The sequence below is a fragment of the Carlito syrichta genome, unplaced genomic scaffold (genome assembly GCF_000164805.1).
Source record: "Carlito syrichta isolate Samal-C Ts95f unplaced genomic scaffold, Tarsius_syrichta-2.0.1 Scaffold117954, whole genome shotgun sequence".
NCBI lineage: Eukaryota > Metazoa > Chordata > Mammalia > Primates > Tarsiidae > Carlito > Carlito syrichta.
Window position 1 is genome coordinate 9,534 of NW_007062050.1, and position 24,685 is coordinate 34,218.

The following is a 24,685-nucleotide window of genomic DNA, read 5'->3' on the forward strand; positions in this document are numbered from 1 at the left end:
ACTCAGGACTAACCTGGCTGACCGGCGGGGCAGGAATCTTCAGCGTGCGCCTGCCGTGCGAGTAGGCGGTGGGGGCTCCGGAGAGGACTGCCCGGGCAGCCGAGGCTGGCTAACCGGTCTGTAGGAAACTGCGGCTGTTTTCACATAACCCATACGGTCATGTTGGTACGTACAGTTGGATCTCGGTCCAGCCGTGGTGCCTGCCCTTTTGTCTGTCAGCACCCCCGCCTCCTCCTAAGACTTGTTTTTCCCCACGTACACAATCGTGTGTCTCCACAGGAGCTGCCGTTGACTTTCAGACCTCTTTTCCTGAGCGACAGAGTTTGGACTTGGGTAGAGACGGGCCACAGGTTGCGGGGACTGTTACTCATCTTCGTCGCCTAGCTCAGTCTGAAATACAAGTAGGCACTCGACAGAAGCGTTTAAGAAGGATTGGACACATACTTCGTTTCCTTTGATTCCACTTGCACAATTTCTGCAGCCGTCTCGCTCTGCTGTAATGCAGTTTTGTCCTGTTTTAGCAGCTTATTATCAGTTGACTTAGGTATGTGTCTTACTCGATGTATTGGACAAATTTAAAGAAGTTGCTGGCAGCGGTGCTATGATAGTCAAGATTCATGTTTCCTTTTTTTTTTTTCTCCTCCTAGAAGAGCATTTATAAACTCCAAGGTTCTTGGAGTTTGCCCATTTCACAAGGCTATTGTCAGTTTTGAGGCAAAGGATGTACTTGAGCTTTATAAATTCGAGACCCGCCTGGGCAGCGAGACCTCGTCTCTACAATAAGTCAAAAAATCAGCCAGGCGTGGTAGCGCGTGCCTGTAATTCCGGCTACTCGGAAGGCTGAGGCGGAAGGATCGGCGGGGTCCAGCAGGTCGAGGCTGCGGTGGCCGGGAGCGGCCACTGCACTCCCGTCTGGGCGACGGAGTGAGACTCCAACTCAAAAAAAAAAAAAAAAAAGAAAAAGAAAAAAAATTTTAAAGTTCTGAACAAATGTCTGTTGATACTTTTTTTAATTCAATGGGAAATCGTTGAGGACCTACGATGTTCTGATCACAGTGTTTGCCATGATTCCTCAGTCCGGTATTGATCAAAGGTCCAAAGAGCAGGAGCCCGAAGGCAACACCTGGGTGTGCAAGAGATGATGCTGATCAAGTCAGAAGTAAAAGGGATTCAGATACCAGAGGTCCTAAGGTCTGAGTATCAGACAATTTCTGAAAGAGACAACTCTAACTTTCTCTTGATGGCTGGAATTATAAGCAATGTCAGAAGACCACTGTCCTCTTCCTGGAGTAATAATTTCACTGTGTCCAAAGGGTGTCAGAATCATCTAGTATATATAAGAGAAAAAAAGGAAGAAGTGCAAGTGTGAATGTTGTCATTCCGATAAATGCTTGGTCCAGAGTGACTCTGCATTCCTGTATCAGTTAATTTTTTGTTGTTGTAAGAAACAGAAACTAATCCAAAGTAGCCTGAAAAAGAAAAGAAAAAAAAGGGGGGGGGGGGGAGACTTATTATAAGGAAACAATGGTATCTGATAGATGCCACGGCAAGAGTGTTCTTGGACCTTGGGAAAAGCCTAGAGCTAGTAACTGAAATGAAGCTGGAATTCTTGCTCCAAATCTGTTTCTCTGTACACATCTACCACATTCTTCTTCATCTGTTTCTCTGATCCACATGGCAGTTAGTATCCTTAGTGTAAAATATGTGTATCTTTAATTCCCTATTACTGGGATTATTCCAGCACAGGCTAGATGACCATCATTTGAAACTGTGGTAGAAGGCATGTCCTTGTTGAGTGATGGAAGGGAAGTTAGAACAGATTATATCTGTGGGCTCTTTTATGTTTTTTGTTTTGTTTTGTTTTGTTTTTTGAGTTAGAGTATCACTCACTCTGTCACCCAGGCTAGAGTGCAGGGGCACACTCACGGCCACCGCAGCCTCAACATGCTGGGCTCAGGTGATCTTTTTGCCTCAGCCTTCCAAGTAGCAGGAACTATAGGCACACACCACCATACCTGGCTAATTTTTTTAAAGTTATTGTAGAGATGAATTATTGTAGAGATGCTGTCTTGCCAAGTTGCCCGGGCTGGTCTCGAACCTGTGGGCTCAGGCAAGACACCTCTGCCTCCCAAATGCTGGTATTGTAGGTGTGCACCACTGCGCCCAGCCTTGTGGGTTCTTTTAAATGTAAGATATGATTGTACCAACTTAGGCTTCCATATGTGGAAGGATTGCCTTCCATTGCACTTTCTCACTGTCTTTGTTAATAGTACCATTGTGGTTTTTTTTGTCTTATCTATTCTAATCTTTCATCTTTAATGTGAAGTCAATCACTAGATTTTATTGGGTTTTCTTCCCAAACCTCTCATGAATAATACTAATAGCTAAAGGACGATATAAAAGGTAACTAAAGCATGAAAGTTTTAATTTATGGATTAAAGTTAAGGCTGAATGACATCAGGATTTGGAGTTGAAACTTAGATCCAATCCTTTTCCCTTTACTGCTATCTGAGGCTTTTCCCTCAACTATAAAGTGAGAACCTCATATTAAACAACCTTACTGGGTTGTTTAGTTAAATTAACTAATATCCATAGAGTACTTAGCAGTGTTTCTGTTAATGTAAGCACTAAGTACTTAGTACAGAGTAGTTGTTGCCAATTTAAATAATGATAAATACAAGCATTTGTATAACTTTTCTTTTTTAATTTATGAAACACTTGCAGCTAAATTTTCTCATTTGATATTCACAAAGACTCTGAGAGGCTGAGAGTATCTCCATCTTAGATACAGGGACATCAAAGAACAGAGAGATGGGAACACTTCCTTAAGTGCAATTACCTAGAGGTTGCTCCAATAGGGGTGGATGTCCAGTCACTGGAAGTTCTAGTAAGGCTACCCTGCTACCTATCATGATAGATGTACCAGAGATCCTAGCTTTTGATAGGCTGAGTGACCTAGGAGATATCTGAGGTCCTCTACTTGTTCATTTATTCACACCTACAACAAATATTTATTGATCTCTTATCAGAAATAGTTCAAGGATTTGGGAATACAGCATAAACAAGCAAGCAAAAATAACAGACAGAGGTTTTGCCTCTGCCTAGAAATATACATATATAAATATTATTTATATAATATATATTATAGAAAAGAAAAATTATCTATGAAGATACACAGCCTGATTTTTAGTGGTTTTTTTTTCAGAGACATTTCATCCGAGTACCTATTAAATCCTCCCCCTCCTTTCCAGCTCTCTCCCCAAAATCAAAGTAGCAGGAACGGGAAAATTATGTTTTCGTCTGGGTGCCACGCCCCTCAAAGGGCGAGGTTTGTTCCAAGTTCGAAATCCAGAGAAGCGGGCAAGACCTTGGAAGTTTAAGGCGGTGGAAGGAGAGACTGCGGAACTAGTGTTCCGGTAGTTGTGGATCCCGGCGGGAAGTCAATTCTGGGAACCGGTAGTGGTAAACCCTTGCGCTGCTTCCGGCCACCTCAGCGGGAAGTGGAGACGCAGGCAGCGGGGTCTCCGGGAACTGGGTTGGAGGTAGAGTTGCTGTCCCGGCGGAGCCAGCGAGGACGACGCCAAAGGCCTTCCGGGCCGGTGCCGGGTCCAAGTAGCCTGTGAAGATGGTGCTGCTGACGATGATCGCCCGCGTGGCGGACGGGCTCCCGCTGGCCGCCTCGATGCAGGAGGACGAACAGGTGAGCCACGACGAGACCCCCGCGACCCCCAGTCCCTGCCCGCGCGCTTTGCTTTCGCACCGGCTTCCTTCCTGGGACGCGGGAGACCTCTGGGACCTTCCAGGCGCTCCCGACCTCTGTGAAGTGCTTTTTTTTTTAAATCTCGTGAGAGGAAATCTTTTGTGAAGGTGGAGTTAGATGTTTGTGTTACCTGTTTCTCTTTAGAAAAACGCTCTAGTGAAGCGATAGGTCTGGCTGAGTGGAATCACCCAGTGTTCTTGGACGCTTCAGAGACTTGGCTAGAATGCCGGACTTCTGATGAATAAGGCTGATGACCGACAGATCCTGAGAAGGGTCCGCTCCCAAGTTCCTCGGCTGTTAGAGTAACGCCTGATCCTTGACCTAGCTTGCTGACTGCTTTTGAAAGTGGGGGAGGTAATATTGCCACATAAAAGCTCCTGTTAAAGTTCAGTTCCGTACATTCTTTGAGACTATGCCCAATTCCCACCTTCTCCATTAAGCCTTGCCAAATTCCTGCAATGCATCGTACCTAATTTTATAATTTTTCCTTGTTTTTCAATAAATTGAGTTTCCTAGCAGGCAAGCGACAGGTCTTCATTATCTGTGTTTATCTGTAACTTTTAAAACAGCAGCTGTATGCTACTGTATGCTCTAAAACATATTTGATTGATTTTTTTAAAACTCCAGATATCATAAAAGAAAGCTGCTTTGTGTGTTAGAATCACAGTAGAAATTTCTGGTGTGAGACAAGTTTCTGGAGCAAGCTTGGGAGGTCCCTGAAGACAGAAGGCTGAGAACAGAATTTATGTGATTTATTTAAAGTGATCGATTTTGTTTTACTTTCTATACTGTCTAAGCACGTAATTTTTAAAACCTCGAGGCTTAAAGATGGTGAGATCTAGAAAAAAATATTTTGCACATTTCTCCCCTTGGACTTTTCATTCATGTAGTCATCCAAAAAATCCTATTAGCATATCAAAGGTGCCAGTCATGGTGTTAATGCAGGGGGTTAGTGGGCACAGTCTCTACCTTCATGGAGCTTACAGTCTACTAGAAAAATCAGATGACTATCCAACAATTCTAATGTAGTACAACTGCCATGGAGAAGCAATCGTGTTCTGTGGTTGAGCATGGAAAAGATATCTAAGTTGGTTTGGTGAGATCAGGAAAGTCTTCCCAGGAGAGATGACATCTAAGCTGACAGTAGGGTCTAGTAGTAAGGAGCTCCTATATTTGGTTATATTCCTTTTTTGATTTGGAAATGTGTTTACTTTCACCTTTAGGAGAGTAGTGATACAGACAATAAAGGTGTAGGTCATGCTAAGTAAAATATATTCTGTTCATTTCACAAAACAAAGTCTAACCATTGAAATTTTGAGAAATATAACAGACTCTGAATTTTCAATTGTGAAATGTTTTTCACTTCTCCAAGTTGTTAAGAATTTTCTAGGACCACTCTGAAGAAGGAGTGTAATTGTTCAAATGAGCCCAGAAGGTGATTTGAACAAGGGAGATGGTGTGGGAAATGTCCTTGAAGGATGTGAGTTTGGCTGAGAAGTCGTCTTCCACAGTGAGGGGTGGTGGGTTGGGGGTAGAGAGGTCAGTTTTTCAACAATTGCATTGAATTGCAAGGTGGGCAAAGAGTAAAAAGTGGATTTGAAAGTCTACTTAATATTAGTGGGCTCCTACTCTCTGCTTTGATACTTGATTGAAAACTAATTGCTTTAATATTGTTTGTTTCTTCATTCTAAATCTGATTTGGTATTGGTCTACCAAGATGGATCGCTTTGTTTAATTGACAAAGAAAGAAATTGACACAAAAAATACTTTTGTAACCATAATGCCATAGTGTTTCCATTTAGGAATTTTGACTTCGAATAATAAAGTTTTTCCTAAACTTTTAATGTCTGCAAAAATATGAATCTAGACATATTTTTACTATTACAATAATACACAGAGCATTTGTAAAAGTGTCTACTACATGTCAAACATGGTGCTGAGCCTGTTAAGTTCATTCATTCCTCATACCAGCCGTATTAGAATAAGTACTCTTATTATCCCCGTGTATAAATAAGGAAGCGCTGAGGCTTACAGATAGGTCACTTGGCCTAAAGTCACAGCCAGTAAGTGGCATCATGGAACTTTTCATCAGGATTCTTCACCTTGGCACTGTTGGCATTTTGGAACGGACAGTTCTTTGGTGTGGGAGACTGTCCTGTGCGTTGAAGAATGTCTAGCAACATCCTGGCCTCCAACCCTGTCTTTAGATGCCAGTAGCACCACCACTGCCCCTGCTTTGTTGTGACAACAAAAAATATTTCCAGATATTGTTAAGTGTCCCCAGGGGGCAAAGTTACCCCTGACTGAGACCCACTTGGTTTTGTTTTGTTTTTTGAGGTGAGGTCTTACTCTGTCACCCAGGCTTGAGTGCAGTGGCACAACCATTGCTCACCACAGCTTCAACCTGCTGTACTCAGTCGATACTTCTGCCTCAGCCTCCTGAGAAGCTAGAACTACAGGCGTGTGCCACCACGCCACCTAATTTTTTTTTTTTTGAGTTGGAGTCTCACTCTGTCGCCCAGACTGGAGTGCAATGGCCGCTCCCGGCCACCGCAGCCTCGACCTGCTGGGCTCTGGCGATCCTTCCGCCTCAGCCTTCCAAGTAGCTGGAACTACAGGCGTGCGCTACCACGCCCGGCTGATTTTTGATTTATTGTAGAGATGAGGTCTCACCAAGTTGCTCAGGCGGGTCTCGAACCCGCGGGCTCAGGCAATCCACTCACCTCAGCCTCCCAAAGGCACAGGATTACAGACTGAGCCACCGAGCCCGGCTCTAAGACTTTTTAATGATATCTTTACTTCCTGGGATAACTTTCAGAAATGGACATCTGAACCAAATAGTTTTATATTTAAGCTCCTTAATTGTCCAGGCCAAATAATTCATTGTACTTTCAATTATTTATACTGATAATAATATCATATTTTAGGTATTTTCTAGGTGCCAGTCCCTGAACAAGTTGCCTTATTACTGAGGATGAACAGTTTAGATAATACAGTAGAGAATAAAATTTGTGAAATAATTTAGACAGAGTATTTTATACAGTGTTTCTTTTGTGCTTAACTAGAAATTTAGAACTAGGGCAGATAGAGAGATGAGTTTTTCTCCTGAAACCTAGACTTCCTAACTAATATGCTATTTATTTCCTTGTTTTCCTTCCTTTATGGTGTGTTTCTCCTTTTAGGATGTTTGCAATTTCTTCATCCACCTATCTGTTCTACCTTAAAATTGTTGCACTGTATTGTCTTCTCTTTCGTTTTGTCCCAGCATTGAGGCGGGCAGTCTAGACTTGAAGAAGGTGCCAGGATCTAACCAAGTAAACCGCAGGGAGCTCCAAGAAAGCAGATAACTGGTATAGTTAAACTCTCTCACCCTCCCAGTTATTGGGGGTTGATTAATCCACTTGCTGTAATTGCTTTTAGAGGAAAATGGTTGGTTCTTGGTGCTGCTGACCTTTGACCAGAGAGTTCAGCAGGGATTTAAAATTGATAAAGAACTTAGATAAAGGCAAGATATGATATTCTGAACTATATTTATTGTGAACTAGTTGTTCAGCAGTCCTGGGTGATAGCAGTGGGAAATATGGTTGTGTGGCAAATGGTAAACCGTACTTTTTGTAATATATAGAGCCAGGTCCTAAATATGCTATCAGATAGCCTCAAATTTTTTTTTAGTTTGTCCAGTTATTCTGATCCACTGCATTATTAGATTACTAACAGATGGCATTATACCGTATGCATATTTAATTAATCTGTTCCAGATGAAGTAGAAAGCAGTGAGGACATCTAAATAGTTTTAGGGGGACTGGCCAGCTGTGGGCCCTCTGGACTTTGGATCTTTGAAAGCAAACTAAAGGTCAGTCTGTAAAGCAGTGCTTGTGTTGTTTTGTGAGATATAGATTAAGCTGCCACATGATCTCTTTGGCATTTCTGATGAATTAGGTTTAGTATTAAATAGTAATACATCACCCAAAAGGTAGATCTACTAGTGAAGCAATTTCAGTTATAGGGGTGGTATAGCAGCATGCTACGGAGCAGGGGCTCCAGCGCCAGGTTGCCAGAGTTCAAATCCTAGTCTCACCTCTGTGAGCCTGGAGTCCCTAGGCAAGTTTGACTACCCAGATAAAGAATTGGCTTAGTTCCTGTAATCACCTCATAGAGTAATTGTGAAGATTAAGTGGGTTAAATTCTCTGAAGGGTGTGTAACAGTACTTGGCAGAACTTGAACACTTCATAATTTCATTTGACCATTTCTAAAGAATCTTTTCTAATTTCATCTTGCCTTTCTTAAAGGTACACAGGCCAGAATTGCACTTCATAAATACTGTGGGTGCAAATATGTAACACACAGAATGAATGATTTTTCCCATTTCAAAATCAATCCATACTTATTATAAAAAGTTCAGTAAATACATACAAGAAAATGACCAAAATGTAAATAGTGATTATTGCCTGTATCTCTATGCAAATTATATCCATCGTGATGGATGACCTTAAACATGTGTGTGTGTATAAGATTAAATTAAATATTGTAAAACTGTTCTACCTAATATTTTCCATATAACTGTGTAATGAATATTTTCTCATATTGTTAAATATTATACAACATTATTTTAATGGCTGCATAGTGTTTCATTATGTGAGTATATCAGAAGGATGATTATTTAGCCAAAATTATTATGCCAGCATTGTGTTCTCGGGAATGGTAATGCTGACTGAACCAGCACTGTAAAATGTTGATCGGCATACTATGATCCTTATGCATCCGCGTCCCCAGTGTTGAATGTTAACAGTCTTTGCTTTGTTGTTTGCAGATTCTTGAAGTTGTAGCCTGCTTTTGGCCATAGTTTTTGTAGTTAATACAGCTGTTAGTCTTTTCCTTTCAGATTTCAGAAATGTTTATTACCTCTTACACGTCAAAGGGTTTATACCAGTCTTTATCTGACAGACAATTTTTTGCCATCCTTTTCTTCAGTTAGTCAGTTTAAGGTACTCACCTGCTTTAGCAAATAACTATTTTAGCATCTGTAATTGTAATTATTTTTGAAATACCAGTGCTAGATGCTGATTTAATTGGTTTGGAGTGGAGACTGGGTATGATTCGTTTTTTCTTTAATTCCCAAGTGATTCTAGTGTGATGACAAGGTTGAAAATCATTGATCTGTGTTAATATTCTTTCTTGGCACTTTAGTAGTACTTTTAGCATTATTTGCATCCCCTTTATCTACTCTTGTGGGTTCAGATCTCCTCAGAATGCCACATAAATGCACTAGTGAGACAAAAAGACTGGTAAATACCATTCACATATAGGAAATTAGGATATTGTGCACTAGTTCTTATTGGCTGAAGCCGTATCACATGAGCAGCAATCTATTAAATCACCATGCTAAACAAGATAAATCTACAAACTAATCTTCGAGTAGATTACGCCTCAGCCCTCCGGTCCACCTCATGCTTAGTCTCCTCCTTATTTGTATTGAAATAGTCAGGTCACCGTTTTGAGTATCGCTTAGACTCGTATTACCCTATACTTGCACATTTGCTGATCTGCCACTTTATCATCTTATCATGGCTTCCTTGTTTTTACTATTAGCCCAGTGGTACACTATCTGAAATTTTAAGATACCATTTTGTGCTTTCTCAAAGTTAGACCTCAGACACAGACCTTGGGGAATACTGGTGTAATCACTTTTCCATTTAAACATGTAGTTAGTAAACATCTGCCAAGGGGAGACTGTTCTATAGTTTCTTCCTATCACATGGTAGTGTGTTTGGGCTGTTATAACAAAATATGATAGACTGGGTGGCATATAAACAACAGAAATTTATCTCTTCAATTCTGAAGGATGAGAAGGCCAAGATCAAGGTGCCAGCAGGTTTGCTTACTAATGAGGGTCAGCTTCTGGTTCATGGATGGCATCTTCTAGCCGTGTCCACACATGATGGAAAGGGCATGCTAGCCCTCTGGTCTCTTTTATAAGGTACTGACCCCAATTAGGACAGCTGCGCCCTCATGACTTAATCACCTCTTGAGGGTCTCACTTCCTACCTGAAAGTCTGCCCCTCCTAGTATGTGGATGAGTTAAACGATGTCTGTTTGCTTCCCACTCATGCACTTCCTCTTTGGATTTAGTGGGTTAGTGAGGTATGGGTTTCTTCTTTTGAGATGAGACTGCTGTCTCTCCTAGTAGGTCCCCCTCCCTTTTAAAAATTGCAACAGCATTTAGAGATTGTTCAGGAAAATGTTACCTGTATCGAATGTTATTCTTTCCATTTTGTTTGCATATGTCTCTCAATATTCAAACTCTTGCTATCCAAACTCAGGAACCAAATAGACGTCTGCAATAAAGGATATTTGACTTATCAATCTTTTAAAAAATTTTTTATTTTAAAGATGGGAGGTACAGTTCAGGGTTAGGTATACAAATGTTCATTATGCAGGTACCCTTGTTGATGAGGTGTGCCTCCCCCTCCCCTGGCAATTTCCCACTGCTGCCAATCCCATCCCCCACTCCCCTGGTACTACCCCTGCTTAGTATTAATACTATAGTATTATGATAATTGTTCAAGGTATGAGTGAGAACATGTGGTACTCAGTTCTTTGTTTCTGTGGTAGATCACTCAGTATTATAGACTCTATGGACTTTCCAATCTTTCTGTCTACTTTTCCTCCTTTTTGCCTAATTATAGCCATAGTGTTCATAATTATTTGCAGTCATGGGTATACACATTTAGTTCTGCTTGGATGCTCAATAATGTAACACTTTATGGAAGATTTTGCTTGATATTCCAACATAAAAATGAGGTCAATCAGTCTGTTCCTGGGATTTTCCCCTGAGTACAGCACACGCTGTGTAGTTCTGTGCCAATAATTGTACGAGTGAAATAGGTTAGGAGGAGACTATTGCACTAATAGTGGAAAGAATACTGGATTGAAAGTTCAGGGTGCCTTAAGTATAGTTGAGGTATTCATTTTTGCTTCTTAGCAAATGACGAATGTGATCTTCTGAAAGATCTTAGGTCTTCCTTTATGTTCTGAAAGTAGGTCCTCTTTCTTTTGTTAAAATGAATATTTATCTGTAAATGAAAGACCTAACTCACTGGTTTTTTTTAATATCGTGATGCTTCTCACTGATTGATACAGCTTTTTTTGTGGAAAATTCTTAAGTGAAAAATGTCTTCTTTCAGTCTGGCCGGGACCTCCAACAGTACCAGAGTCAGGCTAAGCAACTCTTTAGGAAGTTGAATGAACAGTCTCCTACCAGGTGTACCTTGGAAGCAGGAGCAATGACTTTTCAGTAAGTATAATCCTGATTCTTTATGATCATTGAAGTATGAAGTACCTGATAAGAATGGTAACAATTTTGCTGTTGAGTTGAATTTTGCTGTATATTCTAGATATTAGTCCCTTGTTAGGTGAATAAATCTAGATCCCTATCTCACCATATACAAAATTTTACTCAGATTGGATTAAAGACTTAAATGTAAGACCTTACGCTGTAAAACTACTAGAAGAAAACATAGGGAAAATGCTTCAGGACATTGGTCTAGGCAAATATTTTACAGCTAAGACTTCAAAAACACAGGCAACAAAAATGAAAATAGACACATGGGACTATCTTTGACTAAAAAGTTTCTGCACAGCAAAGGAAACAACATAAAATGGAGAAACTATTTGCAAATTCCTACTTTAAGTAAAGAACCTCTGATTTTATATGCTATACATACTGGTTTTCTAGATATAAGTTCTGCTGAAATAAAAGTACTATGGCTAAAAAAAGTTTGAAAACCACTTAGTAGCCTAACCTTTTTCTAAGAATATCTCAGACATTACAGTCATGTTGGCCCTTCCAGAGTGTCAGGAAGCTTATTATCACTAAAGGAAGTCAGTTCTGTTGTTGGATAGTTTCCAATTGATTGCAAAGTTCTGGCCTGGAAATTAAAGCATGTTATTAATCCTGAGAATACTGTTTTCTGTACCCAGGAAATTATGGCATTTGCAACCAACTTTTAGGTATCTACAGATATTTCCAGTTCTACTGTTTTTCTTTGTGGCTGGTAGTAGTTTAAATATGTATATATGAGTTTATCATGCAGAACCAAAGGATAGATAGAGTTATAGCTCCAACTTTTTCAAGAAAAGGTTTTAGATATGAAGATATGTTAGTTGAAGAATTGTATAATGAACAGTTATAATAAATATGTCCAGATACTCTTTTTGGACTATGCTTCTAATAATAGGAAAATCTTTGCATTCTGATTGTTAGGATTTGTGGTTTGAAATTGACTTTCTGATTTAGCCAGCTTCAGAGGGTTTATGCTAGATATTTTCAAAAGTTTCTGTGATGCTCAGATTTTGCTTCAACCTGTTGGAGGTACTGTTACTTTAGAAACAGCTTTGTGTTGCTTTTTTGTCTCTCCAGCTACATTATTGAGCAGGGGGTGTGTTACTTGGTTTTGTGTGAAGCTGCCTTTCCTAAGAAGTTGGCTTTTGCCTACCTAGAAGATTTGCACTCAGAATTTGATGAACAGCATGGGAAGAAAGTGCCCACTGTGTCTAGACCCTATTCCTTTATTGAGTTTGGTAAGTTTTTACCCCTCTTCTCTATCAAGGGAGAAAGCAATATGGAGAAGCTATTTGTGACGCTGATATAATATTGACACATTTTTTCCTGTTGTTTCCTTACTGAAATTTTGGCTTCTGTTTCCTCTTCCATTCTGCCTCTTTTTTTCTTTTGAATGAATGAGACTGCCTTCTGATAAGAAATCTTCTCTAGTCTTTTCATTTTTCCCTCATAGAGCTTGTTGCCTTTTGCCCTTTTCCTCCACTTGGTTTGATTCTTCATTGAGGTCATCTGTGACAGGAACTGTGCCTAAAGATCTACTTGGTTGGCAATAATAATAGCTGAGTTCCTCTTTCCCCAGTCCATAGACACTCATAGTAAGGCTCATTTTACAGGGATCATAATTCGGAAATCAGAAAGAATGGTATTTTGTTTCTTTTAGTAGAATAAGATGCTCTGAATGAGAAAAAAAATAGAAGTTCTATGATACTGATGGTATTGAGGTGAGCATGGGTATATTTGTATAAGAATTATGGAAAGACAATAATCATCAGTCAGACCTGTCGAAGTATCTGATGGCAGTGGATCAAAGGAAATATCCTAAGTACAATAAGCACAGAGAATAAGAACAAGTGGCCGGGCACAGTGGCTCAAGTCTGTAATCCCAGCACTTTGGGAGTCCGAGGTGAGAGGATTGCCTGAGCTCAGGGGTTCGAGACCAACCTGAGCAACTTGGTGAGACCTTGTCTCTACAATATATCAAAAAATTAGCCAGGCGTAGAAGCACACACCTGTAGTTCTGGCTACTTGGAAAGCTGAGGCGGAAGGATTAACTGAGCCTAGCAGGTCGATGCTGGGGTGGCCATGAGCATGCCACTGCACTCCAGCCTGAGTGACAGAGTGAGACTCTGACTCACAAAAAAAAAAAGAATGAGAGCAAGTAGGATCAGAAATTAGTTTACTGACTCAGAATTTCTGAAGTGTTTCAAGTTTGCTAGATAAGTGGTCATCTTGTTTTTTAGAAAGAGAGAAAATTTGGCAAAACACTCTAGTGTTTCATAACTACACACTTTCCAAGTGCTACCTTTGTTTTTTTTTTATTTATTTTTTAAGTGCTACTTTTATAATGTTCAGTTTTTCTCTTTTTTTGAGTTAGAGTCTTACTCCGTCGCCCAGGCTGAAGTGCAGTAGCACACTCACGGCCACCCCAGAGTTGACCTGCTGGGCTTCAGCAGTCCTTCTGCCTCAGCCTTCCAAGTAGCCGGAACTACAGGCATGCGCTACTGTTTCCGGCTAATTTTTTAATTTATTGTAGAAGACACGGTGTCACCATGTTGCCCAGGCTGGCCTCGAACCTCTGGGCTTAGGCAGTCCTCTCGCCTCGACTCCCCAAAGTGCTGGGATTACAGACTTGAGCCACTACGCCCAGCCCAGTTTTTCAAATTTTATTTTTATAGATAGTAACAGTCCAGTAAGCCCAAGAGAAAAATAAGACAAATGTATTAGTGTTACACAGGAAATAGGTGGTACACTCAAATTAACTTAAGGGATTATATACAAAGGTATGTAGGGGAATTATAAGGTACAGTAACTTGGGGCCAGTCACATAGTAGTTTTGGGGTTTTTTTTGTTTTTTTGTTTTTTTTTGAGTTGGAGTCTCACTCTGTCGCCCAGACTGGAGTGCAGTGGCCGCTCCCGGCCACCGCAGCCTCGACTCACTGGGCTCTGGCGATCCTTCCGCCTCAGCCTTCCGAGTAGCCGGAATTACAGGCACGCGCTACCATACCTGGCTGATTTTTTTTTTTTTATTGTAGAGATGAGGTCTCGCTGCCCAGGCGGGTCTCGAACCTGCGGGCTCAGGCCACACACTAGTTTTAATATCTCTAGGCCTGAAGGTATTAGAGGAAGGAACAGTTTCTGGAACTGAAAGGGAGAAAATTTATACAGAAGGCCAACTTGAGAGGAGCAGTAACTTTTGGAAGAGGGATGCTGCCAGCTCAGGGTGACTTCTTAGGAAGAAGCCAGGGGAATTAATACCTGAGATCACTGTCTGCTCTCCTCTTCCCACTGTTGGTGCTTCATCACTTCCTGAGACTAACTGGAAGCCATAGGGCAAGGATGCTCTTGATGGGCTTTGTAGAGGTCAACTTCCCAGGGCAGAAAGCAAGGTGCAGGAAGGCAGAGAGGTGATCTCAAGAGGCAAATGGAAGGTTCCAGCAGACACAACTTAAGATTTTTGCCAAAAGTTGAAAATATCTTTAATAATAATTTGTTCTTCTTATAGATTTGAGAGATACAGATATAGGCTAAGGAAGGATGAGATGGCAATTTGATGTTGGTACTTTGGAAAACTCCCTGTTACATGTTTGTTCAACCTGAGGTTTAAGAATTGGATGAAATTGGGGATTTATATTAAAGAAAATTCTTTAAGGCAATGTTTCTCAACTTTTTAATGATTATTAACTCTTTTGTCATATTAGGCTATAATTATGCTAGAGCAGAGGTCCCCAATCCCCAGGCCAGGACCCGTACCCATCTGTGGCCTGTTAGGAACCCGGCCACACAGCAGGAGGGGAGCGTTGAGTGAACGAAGCTTCATCTCTATTTATAGCTGCTCCCCGTTGCTTGCATTGCCACCTGGCCTCTGTCTCCTGTCAGATCAGCACTCATTAGATTCTCATAGGAGCACAAACCCTACTGTGAAGTGCACATGCAAGGGGTCTAGGCTGCATGATCCTTAAGGTAAATTAATGTGTGATGATCTGAGCTGGACCTGAGACAGTGATGCTAGTACTGGGGAGTGGCTGCAAATACAGGTAAACATTGAGATCTGACTGCTCATTTGTTCCTCCACCCCACCCCCTGCCCCTTCGTCTGTGGAAAAATTGTCTTCCACAAAACCGCCCCTGATGCCAAACACGTTGAGGACTGCTGTGCTAGAGTACTGCCAGTATCCTTTTAGGGTATCTGTAGAGTTAAGTAATCAAACCCTAAGGGTCCTCAGAGTACAGTATGAAAAATTTATGCTTTCAGGAAAGGCTGCAGTGGTGGGTCTTAATTTCTTTAAGGCTTCTTATAACTTCTTGTAATTCCAAGGTGTCCAAAGAACGTTTCTCCTGAATGGTCATCTAGTTATAGCTTACATTTTCCAAATGAAATGATTAAAGCTCACATTTTGATACTCATGAGCTTAGTTAACCATGGGCAGAGGCAAATTCAGGAATAAACTCAGAACTTTCAGTTCCCTACTTTAGTACTTTGGACCTGAAAGAAGTTGTTAACTGTCACTTTTCATCATTCTAGATACCTTCATTCAGAAAACCAAGAAGCTCTACATTGACAGTCGTGCTCGGAGAAACCTGGGCTCTATCAACACTGAATTGCAAGATGTGCAGAGGATCATGGTGGCCAATATTGAAGAAGTGTTACAACGGGGAGAAGCACTCTCAGGTATCTGAAAGCAACAAGCATCCTTGGGAAGATACAATTCTTGTTCCATAGGCAAGAAGAGCTTGTTTTGCAGCTTATTTTGCATAAAAATGCTGTCAGATTCTACCTAGTACTGTTAAGAATTAATTTCTTAAAGTAGATTACATTATAATGCTTCCAATATGTTTTTTCCTCGCTTGATTAGTTTTTGTTGAGTTAGAACAATATAAAGGACTTATCCATATTAGAAGCAATTACTATTACATTTGCAAATAAGTAAATCATATACAGAAACACTTGTACAAATTAAAGAAAATGGAAACAAGCATGAGAGGAGATTATCATAGATTTATTGCAATGGTTTCCTGAATATACTCTTTGGGAGAGTTTACTGCTACCGAATCCATCTTTATAAAATGCCATTTTCATCAAAACATTCTTCTCTGAAAAACTTTTAAATCTGGGATGACAAGATAAGATCTAATCTGCTTTCAACTTACTTTCATTCATTTAGTCATTGTCATTCAGTGCTTGTTATATGTAAGGCTTTGTGTTCTTTTTATGTAAAATAAGGCGATAGCAATCATCTGTCATTCTCTCTTGTTCTCAAACATTCTGCTGCAGCCAGGTCAGCTTCTTCACCATCCTTAAATATGAGGGGGGACCCAAAAAACCCAGAGTTTATTTATAAAAATTTGGGTATTCTTACACTTTTAAGCTTCAGTCACCTTCAAAGTACTCTCTGATGCAACACACCTATTGAGATGCTTTTTCCTCTGCTTAAGACAGTATTTGAACTCATCAATTTTGATGCCTTTTGTGCTTCTGTCATTTTTTGTTTCACCTCTTCCACATTGGCAAAACATTTCCCTTGGGGGACTTTTTTCATCTGGGGAAATGAATAAAAGTTGCTTGGGGAGGGACCAGGTGAATAGGGAGGGTGTGGCATGGGGATCATACTGTTTTTGGTCAAAAACTGCTGAGTACTCTGGGTAGTGTGGGCAGGTGTGCTAGTAAATCACCCACTATGAAATGAGCAAATGTGTTGAAAGAATTTCCAAAAAAAATTCACTGAAACTGAATGTAGCCTTAGACAGCAATGCTAACTGGTACACTGATGCCGATGGACTCCTAGAACACCTATCTAGCAGGGGAAGCCTGCACTACAAGAGACCACCCTCCAAAAGATAATTTTTTTTTTTTTTTTTTTTGAGTTGGAGTCTCACACTTGCCCAGACGAATGCAGTGGCCGCTCCTGGCCACCGCAGCCTCGACCTGCTGGGCTCCAGCAATCCTTCTGCCTCAGCCTTCCAAGTAGCTGGAACTACAGGTGTGCGCTACCACACCCAGCTAATTTTTTGATTTATTGTAGAAATGAGGTCTCACCAAGTTGCCCAGGCGGGTCTCGAATCCGTGGGCTCAGACAATCCACTCACCTCGGCCTCCCAAAGCGCGGGATTACAGGCTGAGCCCCGCCTTTTTTGTTGTTTTTTTTAGGTCCCCCCTTATAGTCCATTTTCACCTCATGCTTGACCTGTTTTTTAAGACCTAGATAGGAACTGCCTCTTTGAAGAAGCCTTCCCTGATCCTTCTAGCCCATGTCACATTAATCTCTTCTTTAAACTCTTAAAGCACTTAGTTATATAAAGCACTTAGTTACATAATGTTTTAGCACAAATTATGTATATGTATGTTTACCTAATTTGCCTAAAATATATATTAAATGTATTTATATCTATAAATCTTGTATATATTTTACCTAAATATGTATAATATGTATTATATAAAAATATATTTACCTAATTTACCACATATAAGTATATCCTTAATATGTGTTTAACATATTTATACATAATATAAATTTATATTAAATATATATTTTATGTAAATACATACTTAAATATATTTAAGGTAAATTAGATAAATATATGTAAATTAGATATTTTAATGTAATTTTTAAATTGTAGATAATTAGGCAAAATCAGGTTAAAATTACTTGACTACTTATATTTAAATGCTACCTAAGTGTTTAATGTGGGCACATAAGCTTCTTATAGGTATTATTTGTATGTTTTATACCTGTTTCACCTACTTCTTTTATATCCCTCACAGTAATGAACATAGATAGATTCCCAAATACATATTTCTTGAATTCAGTCTTGCTACATGAATAGTAAATAAATTTTAGTAAATAAATTTTAGTATATAAATTTTAGTAAATAAATTTTCCTTTGTTATGAGCTGTGAAGTTTAACTTTTTGTTATACTCTGCAGTTATCCAGCATTTAACTTCACATTCTTTAAATATCAGATTTTGAGTGAACGAGTCTATATAATAACAGACTTACAATTTCTAGGTAGGATAAAGTAACACAGGAATTTTTCTTAAATTCAAAATTTATATATTGTTGGTTTATCAACAGCATCAAGAATTCTCTTGTAAGTACTTTGTTGTTTGCTACAAATCTGATATGCTAAATGAAAAAGAAATACGTTTTTGCCCTTAGACAGCTTTGTATGGTTGGGAAAATAGAAACATTCTCACAGAATAATTAATGGAAATATAAAGGAACAAGCATCTTTTGAGCACTTAGTTCTAGGCGTTATGCTGAGGAGGGGCCATTACATGTATTTTATTTAATCTTTATTGTAATCTCATATGAAATGGGTGGTATCAGATTGATTTTACACGTGAGGAAGTAAAGATTAAAAAGTTACCTGGTTTACTGGTAATCACACTTCTAGTACCTGGCAGGATCTGTTGGCCTCCAGAACCCTTATACATTTTCAGTATATGATGGTTTTAAATGGATATATAGACAACAAGAACAACGTTACTAGGTATAGATATAACTATTCTTATAGAATAGATATAGAAGGAAGAATGTGAAGTGAACAAGAAAGATTGCCTGAATTTAGGTAAATCAGGAAGGAGTGAAGAGTGGTGTTTTAAGTGGAAGAAAAATCATATATGAACAGAGCATGTTTGAAGAACAGTAACGAGATTAGCCTACCCCACAGCTGCTTCTTTAAGTTTCTTTGTAAGAATCCAACTTGTGTACTTTCTTCTCTTTCTAATTTCATTAGTCTGTTTTGCATTTAAGACCCAAGAGTAATTCTGTGGGTTCTTTCTACACAATCAAATTAGGCTTCCTTTTTTTTTTAACTGCTTAAATATACCTATTCTTTTAAGCCATGTTTTTTGTTTTTCATTCAAAGATATCACTCCTGCAGGACTTTAAATCTCACAAAGGAAGGGATCATGTACCTTATGATCATTATTGTGTGCTCTACACTTTACATGGTGCCTGTAACATAAATATTTGCTAATTGACTTCTCCAAGCAGTGGTTTTGTCTTTCTGATATTGCGTGTTTCAAAATGTTTCTATATAGAAGAATTTGCTTAACTGTTATTTCATATGGTCTAATGTTCTTCTCAGATTTAGATTTAGGTTCATTCTAGCAAATGTTTATTGCGCACTGACTGTATGTCAGATCCTGTTCTGGTCACTCAGGGTATAGCAGTAAACACAATTGTTAAAGATCCTTGTCCAGTGGAGCGTATATTCTAGAAGACTGTCTAGAAAGAGTCTCTGAGCATTGTCACGATTTATTTCTCACCCCTTAACTGTTTCTTTCATGACTAGATGTTTTTCTTATTCATACGACCAGTTGCTAATTTAGACACGGCTGTCCTGCCTGTGTTATTAAGAATGCCACATTTCCCAATCAAAGTCATTCTCTATTAAGCAACTCTAAAAATTCCAAAAGCATTCTCTAAGGAAGAAACAAATTCAGATTACAAAATAGTTTTTCAAAAATTAAAGAAGTGAAAAGTTTGATTATAATTTATTATTTCAAATAGAGAGTTTGTATTAAATTCTGCCCTATATTTTAACCTGATCTAGTTTATGTCTATCTGGCTATTTCTAAGTGCTTAGTTAACTATTATAAGAAAGTGACAGACTGGGCTCAGGGGCTCAGCCTATAATCCCAGCACTTTGGGAGGCCGAGGCAAGTGGATTACCTGAGCCTGCGGGTTTGAGACCAGCCCAGGCAACTTGATGAGACCTCATCTCTACAATAAATAAAAAATTAGCTGGGCGTGGTAGCACATGCCTGTAGTTCTGGGTACTTGGAAGGCTGAGGCGGAAGGCTCGCTGGAGCCCAGCAGGTTGACCCCTGGGGTGGCCATGAGTGTGCCACTGCACTCCAGCCTGGGCGACGGAGTGAGACTCTGACTCAAAAAAAAAAAAAAAAAAGAAGAAGAAGAAGAAGATAACAGCATTACAGATGTCCGGGGGGAGGGAGAGGAACTTTTTAGAAAATGCTGAAAAGCTTAATTTACTAGATATTAGTGGTTATTGTATTTTAGTCATAATACAACTTTCCTATGTCCATTGAAATATAATTTCTGAAAGCTTTAACTGCACAATAACCTTTACTATGTGGAGAATCTTACAAGTTTTAACAGTCATCATTGAAATATAGCTTAAGACTATGTCTGGTTAACTGAATTTTCTTGGTTATCTGAATCTTGTTTTACCTGGATTATCATTTTTCAAAATAATGAGAGAATGTGATTTAGGCCGTTAAATGATTTTGAAGATGGTAATAATTATTAGCATACTGTATGCAGGCATTGTGCTCACTTTATAGGTAATCGCATGTACCTACAAGCTTATGATGTAATTACTATTATTTTTCCTATTTTATAGATGGAGAAACTGGGTTTTAGAGAGGTTAAGTGATTTGACCAATGTTGCATGACTGGTGCAGATGGTATCTAAACCAAGGAGTCTAAATAGTTTTTCAAAAATTTAAAGAAGTGAAAAGTTGGATTAGAATTTATTATGTCAAATAGAGAGTTTGTATTAAACTATGCCCTATATTTTAATCTGATACTTCTCCCAACCACCTTATTATGTAGCCTCAAAAATTTGAATATAGTTTGGTCTGATAATTTTTAGACTTTACAGTGTTTTAGGATCATAAGTTAATCAGTATATGCAACCTTACCCTTAAAAATGATCATTTGTTTGCTGCTCATTTTGGTTATTTTTATGCCTTAATGCTTTCGATAAAATACTTCCAGGGACTAATTCATGTTTTCTTTTTTCCTCTTTGACAGCTTTGGATTCAAAGGCTAACAATTTGTCCAGTCTGTCCAAGAAATACCGCCAGGATGCGAAGTACTTGAATATGCGTTCCACTTATGCCAAACTTGCAGCAGTAGCTGTATTTTTCATCATGTTAATAGTGTATGTGCGATTCTGGTGGCTGTGAAGTAGTGAATACAGTCACTGGTAAGGAATAACCTAGAACCAAGTAGGTGTGTGTTTTCAGGAAGGTGAGCTCACAGGGATGTGTATTAGACTCCAAGTGGAACTTCTGCCTCTAAAGACCTTGCAAGAAAAGACATGTCCTGAAAATGAAAAGTTACACCTCATTGAATGAAGCTTAATCCTATGTAGAAAGTCTCTTTTGGGGGCAGAGGCTTTCTCTGGGTGCTAAGCCATATATGTTAGGGAATAGTAGATTGTTTTATTTTGTTTTTTTCCCTCCCAGTACATTTGAAAAATAGCACTGATGGGAGCATTCTCATTCTCTAATGGAACCATCAATGAGATTCAGTTTAGCCAACCTGTGCTAGCAACATTCTGAAATTCCTTCAAAGAAGGCAGCCCTTTGGGAATTGTTTTTGACTCTGATCAACATTCCTTTTGTTGGTGACATTTATGATTTTCAGCAATCTGAGTTTTTGATGGCCTTTCAAAAAAGACTCCAGTACATGAAGGTTCATTGCTATGCTGCACAGATCTTGTCTGTTGGCCCCTGTAGAATGTTAATCTTCGTTGTTTTTCTGTATTTTGCTTATTGCACAATTGCTTTAGGGTTAAATGAATTATATTAAGATGCCTTGAAATTATAGCACTCCTTGATTAAGAAGCTAAAATGTTTGTCTCATTTATTCCTTAAACAAAAAACTTAAATTAGTTTGGGGCATTATTTTATTTTCAGCATTTGGTTTATATTCATGTAAGAGCACGTACAGCCTGCTTAATGAGAAGAAAGAGAGGCCCAGCTCACAATTACAGCTTTGTCCTGCCCCTTCCGCATTTTCTCTACTATGGTTTTCTCCACTGTTTGTTTTCCTCCTGCTACAATTGCTAACATTTAAAAAATTTTTCTGTGCCCAATAGTTTTGTGTCCCATAAACATACTCAGGATATTCTCAAATTTCAAAATGGAAAATGTTCATATGTGTAGTTAATTAAATTTAAAGTTTTGCAGTTCAACTACTCAAATTACTAAATACATTTATTTGAGAAAATCTGAGAACACTTCATTCCTGTTTTAGTTGATGTAAATTCTCTGAGAATGACTTAGAGATAGATAACTCACTTACAGCGGTTTCTATTTACTAAAGTATCTGTGATGTTTTCCTTTTTTGCTCAGGGATAATGGGGATTTCCTTTTACCTTTTGAGTTAGAATTTTTTAAGTGGAGAGACTAGGCCTTTTAAATATTATCACAAGGGTCCATAGTATAACCTAGAACTCCAGCTCATACTGCACATATTTCTTTAAATTGTACAGGAAAATGAGCCAACTTATTTCTTAACATCTTTTGAAAGAAATTTAATGAGTAAGTAATTTTATAACACTGAGGGATCATCAAAGATACTGTCCTGGCTAGGTAAGGTGGCTCACACCTTATAATCTCGACACTTTGGGAGGCTGAGGTAAGAGTATTGCCTGAGCTCACTTCCTGAGTTCACGGGTTCGAGACCAGCCCGGGCAATTTGGCAAGATCGCATCTCTACAGTAAATTAAAAAAAAAAAAAAAATTAGGCATGGTGGCGTGTGCCTATAGTTCTAGCTACTTGGAAGGTTGAGGTGGAAGGGTCATCTGAGTCCGGCGGGTCCAGGCTGCAGTGGCCATGATTGTGCCACTGCACTCCAACCTGGGCAACAGAGTGAGACTCTGACTCAAAAAAAAAAGATTCTGTCCTGATACCTGGTAGAGGAAAAAAAATCTTGTTTCCTTATTACAAGGCGAGGAGACATGCTTATTTTATTCCTGATAATTTACAGAACTAGAAGAAATTTTTTTTCTTTCTTATGAACCTAAATCTGCCAATTGGAGTTTTGTTCATGAAATATGAAGTTACTTTTTATAGAGAATAAGTGCTTTTAAGTCACTAAAAGTCTCCTCACTAAGTAATGATGTTGATAATAAAAGCCTTTGAAAGACTGAAAACCTAAGTAGTGGTACCATAGCATTTGGTGCTTCTGTAGGAGTGGAGAGTGGCAGCTCGTTGTTGAGAGTTGCATGCTGCAGTCTAATGGTCAACAGTAAAATAAATACTTCTAGAATGTTCACTTCAGTGTGAAGTTTGTTATCTAGTTAACTTACATACACATATTCTTTGTAGGTATAGTTCTATCTAATACTAGTGGGCTATTTAAAAAAAAAAGAAGTGGGGTGAATGATGGCTTAAGACCAGAGCAGCAGAAAACAGAGAGAATGGCTGTCATAATATAGCTCTTACTTCTTTATAGGAAGTAGTAGGAAGATCTGCCTAGATGAAATTTGTCAACACTCACACTGGCATCTAATTTAGAATGTGATACTGTATGGGGTTATTACAGGCATATTAAGAAAGGGCCCGGCTGGTGGCTTAGCCTGTAATCCTAGCACTTTGGGAAGCCGAGGCGAGTGGATTGCCTGAGCCCGCGGGTTAAAGACCAGCCTGGGCAACTTGGTGAGACCTCATCTCTACAATTAAAAAAAAAAATTAGCTGGGCGTGGTAGCGTGTGCCTGTAGTTCCAGCTACTTGGAAGGCTGAGACAGAAGGATCGCCGGAGTCCAGCAGCTCATCGCTGGGGTGGCCATGAGAGTACCACTGCACTCCAGCCAGGGAGACGGAGTGAGACTCCAACTTAAAAAAAAGGCCTCTAATTTATTTTGGGTAAGAGAAGACTTTGTAGAGAAGGAGAATGGAGCATTCTAGGCAGAGTCAAGAGCATGTGCAAAGGCATGCGTCAAGAGAGTGAGGCACATTTGGGAATGTAACACGTTCATTCACTCAACTCAGGATAAGCATAGGCAGCACAGGAGACACGGGGAAGGAAAACTAGGCTGGTACGCTGTCAAAAAGGGACGTGTCTACCATGCTAAGGAGTTGAGTAAGTAATGGCTATGGCGAAGAATGGCATCAGATTTATAGTTTCAGATGATCATTTTGGCCACAATGTAAAAGCCATAGTAGAGGGATAAACCTAGAAGTAGGGAGAGGAAACTAAGGAACCATCAAAGGCAGGATAGAACATGGACAAGTTTCAAGTGATTTTCGAGAAAAAAGTAACCAGAGGTACCAGGTAACATATAATGCCTTCTTTGTTAGGAGCTTATTTAATTCCCACTTAACAAGACTTTTTGAACTAAGTACTATTCGTACCATTACATGAATAAAGAAGCTTTACAAAGGATATTGCTCTGAAGCATGGAGGAGTTAGGTATTTTGCCCAAAGTTACAGAGCTAGAATGTGATGAAACTAAAATTTGAACCTAGGTAGTTTGACTCCAGCATCTGTGCTTTTAACTACTATACTACCACCAAGAGGTCAAGCAAAATAAGTACAAAAAATGTATTTTTGAATTTATCAACCAGGAATTTAATCATATGGGCAGGAGTAATTCCAGAGAACTGGGGACAGAATCCAGACTGCAGTGGGTTGAGGATTGTGTGAACCTCTAAGAAGTAAAAACAGAACTACTCTCACAAGTAGCTTTTCTGGTTATTGTGACACTGAACTTAATGGTATGTTCTAATTAAGACAGTTTGCTATGTAAAAATTTAGAAATATTTGGACATTATTCACGCTTCCGGTTATGTAAATATATAACACTGGTTTTTAAGCTTTTTG

At 39.2% G+C, this 24,685-nt stretch overlaps 1 protein-coding gene and 1 long non-coding RNA gene across 2 annotated transcripts; both read left to right on the forward strand.

Moving 5' to 3' along the window:
• Positions 1–3,301: 3,301 nt before the first annotated feature.
• Positions 3,302–21,747, forward strand: SEC22B (SEC22 homolog B, vesicle trafficking protein). Its single transcript, XM_008047839.2, has 5 exons — positions 3,302–3,700; positions 10,946–11,055; positions 12,181–12,341; positions 15,625–15,771; positions 20,883–21,747. Exons 1-5 carry the CDS (start codon positions 3,626–3,628, stop codon positions 21,035–21,037), a joined length of 648 nt encoding a protein of 215 aa, XP_008046030.1. The 5' UTR covers positions 3,302–3,625; the 3' UTR covers positions 21,038–21,747.
• A 423-nt stretch (positions 21,748–22,170) lies between these two features.
• On the forward strand, positions 22,171–23,136 carry LOC110594654. The gene is made up of 2 exons (XR_002481362.1): positions 22,171–22,439; positions 22,757–23,136. It is a non-coding gene; the product is annotated as an uncharacterized LOC110594654 (long non-coding RNA).
• Positions 23,137–24,685: the final 1,549 nt, after the last annotated feature.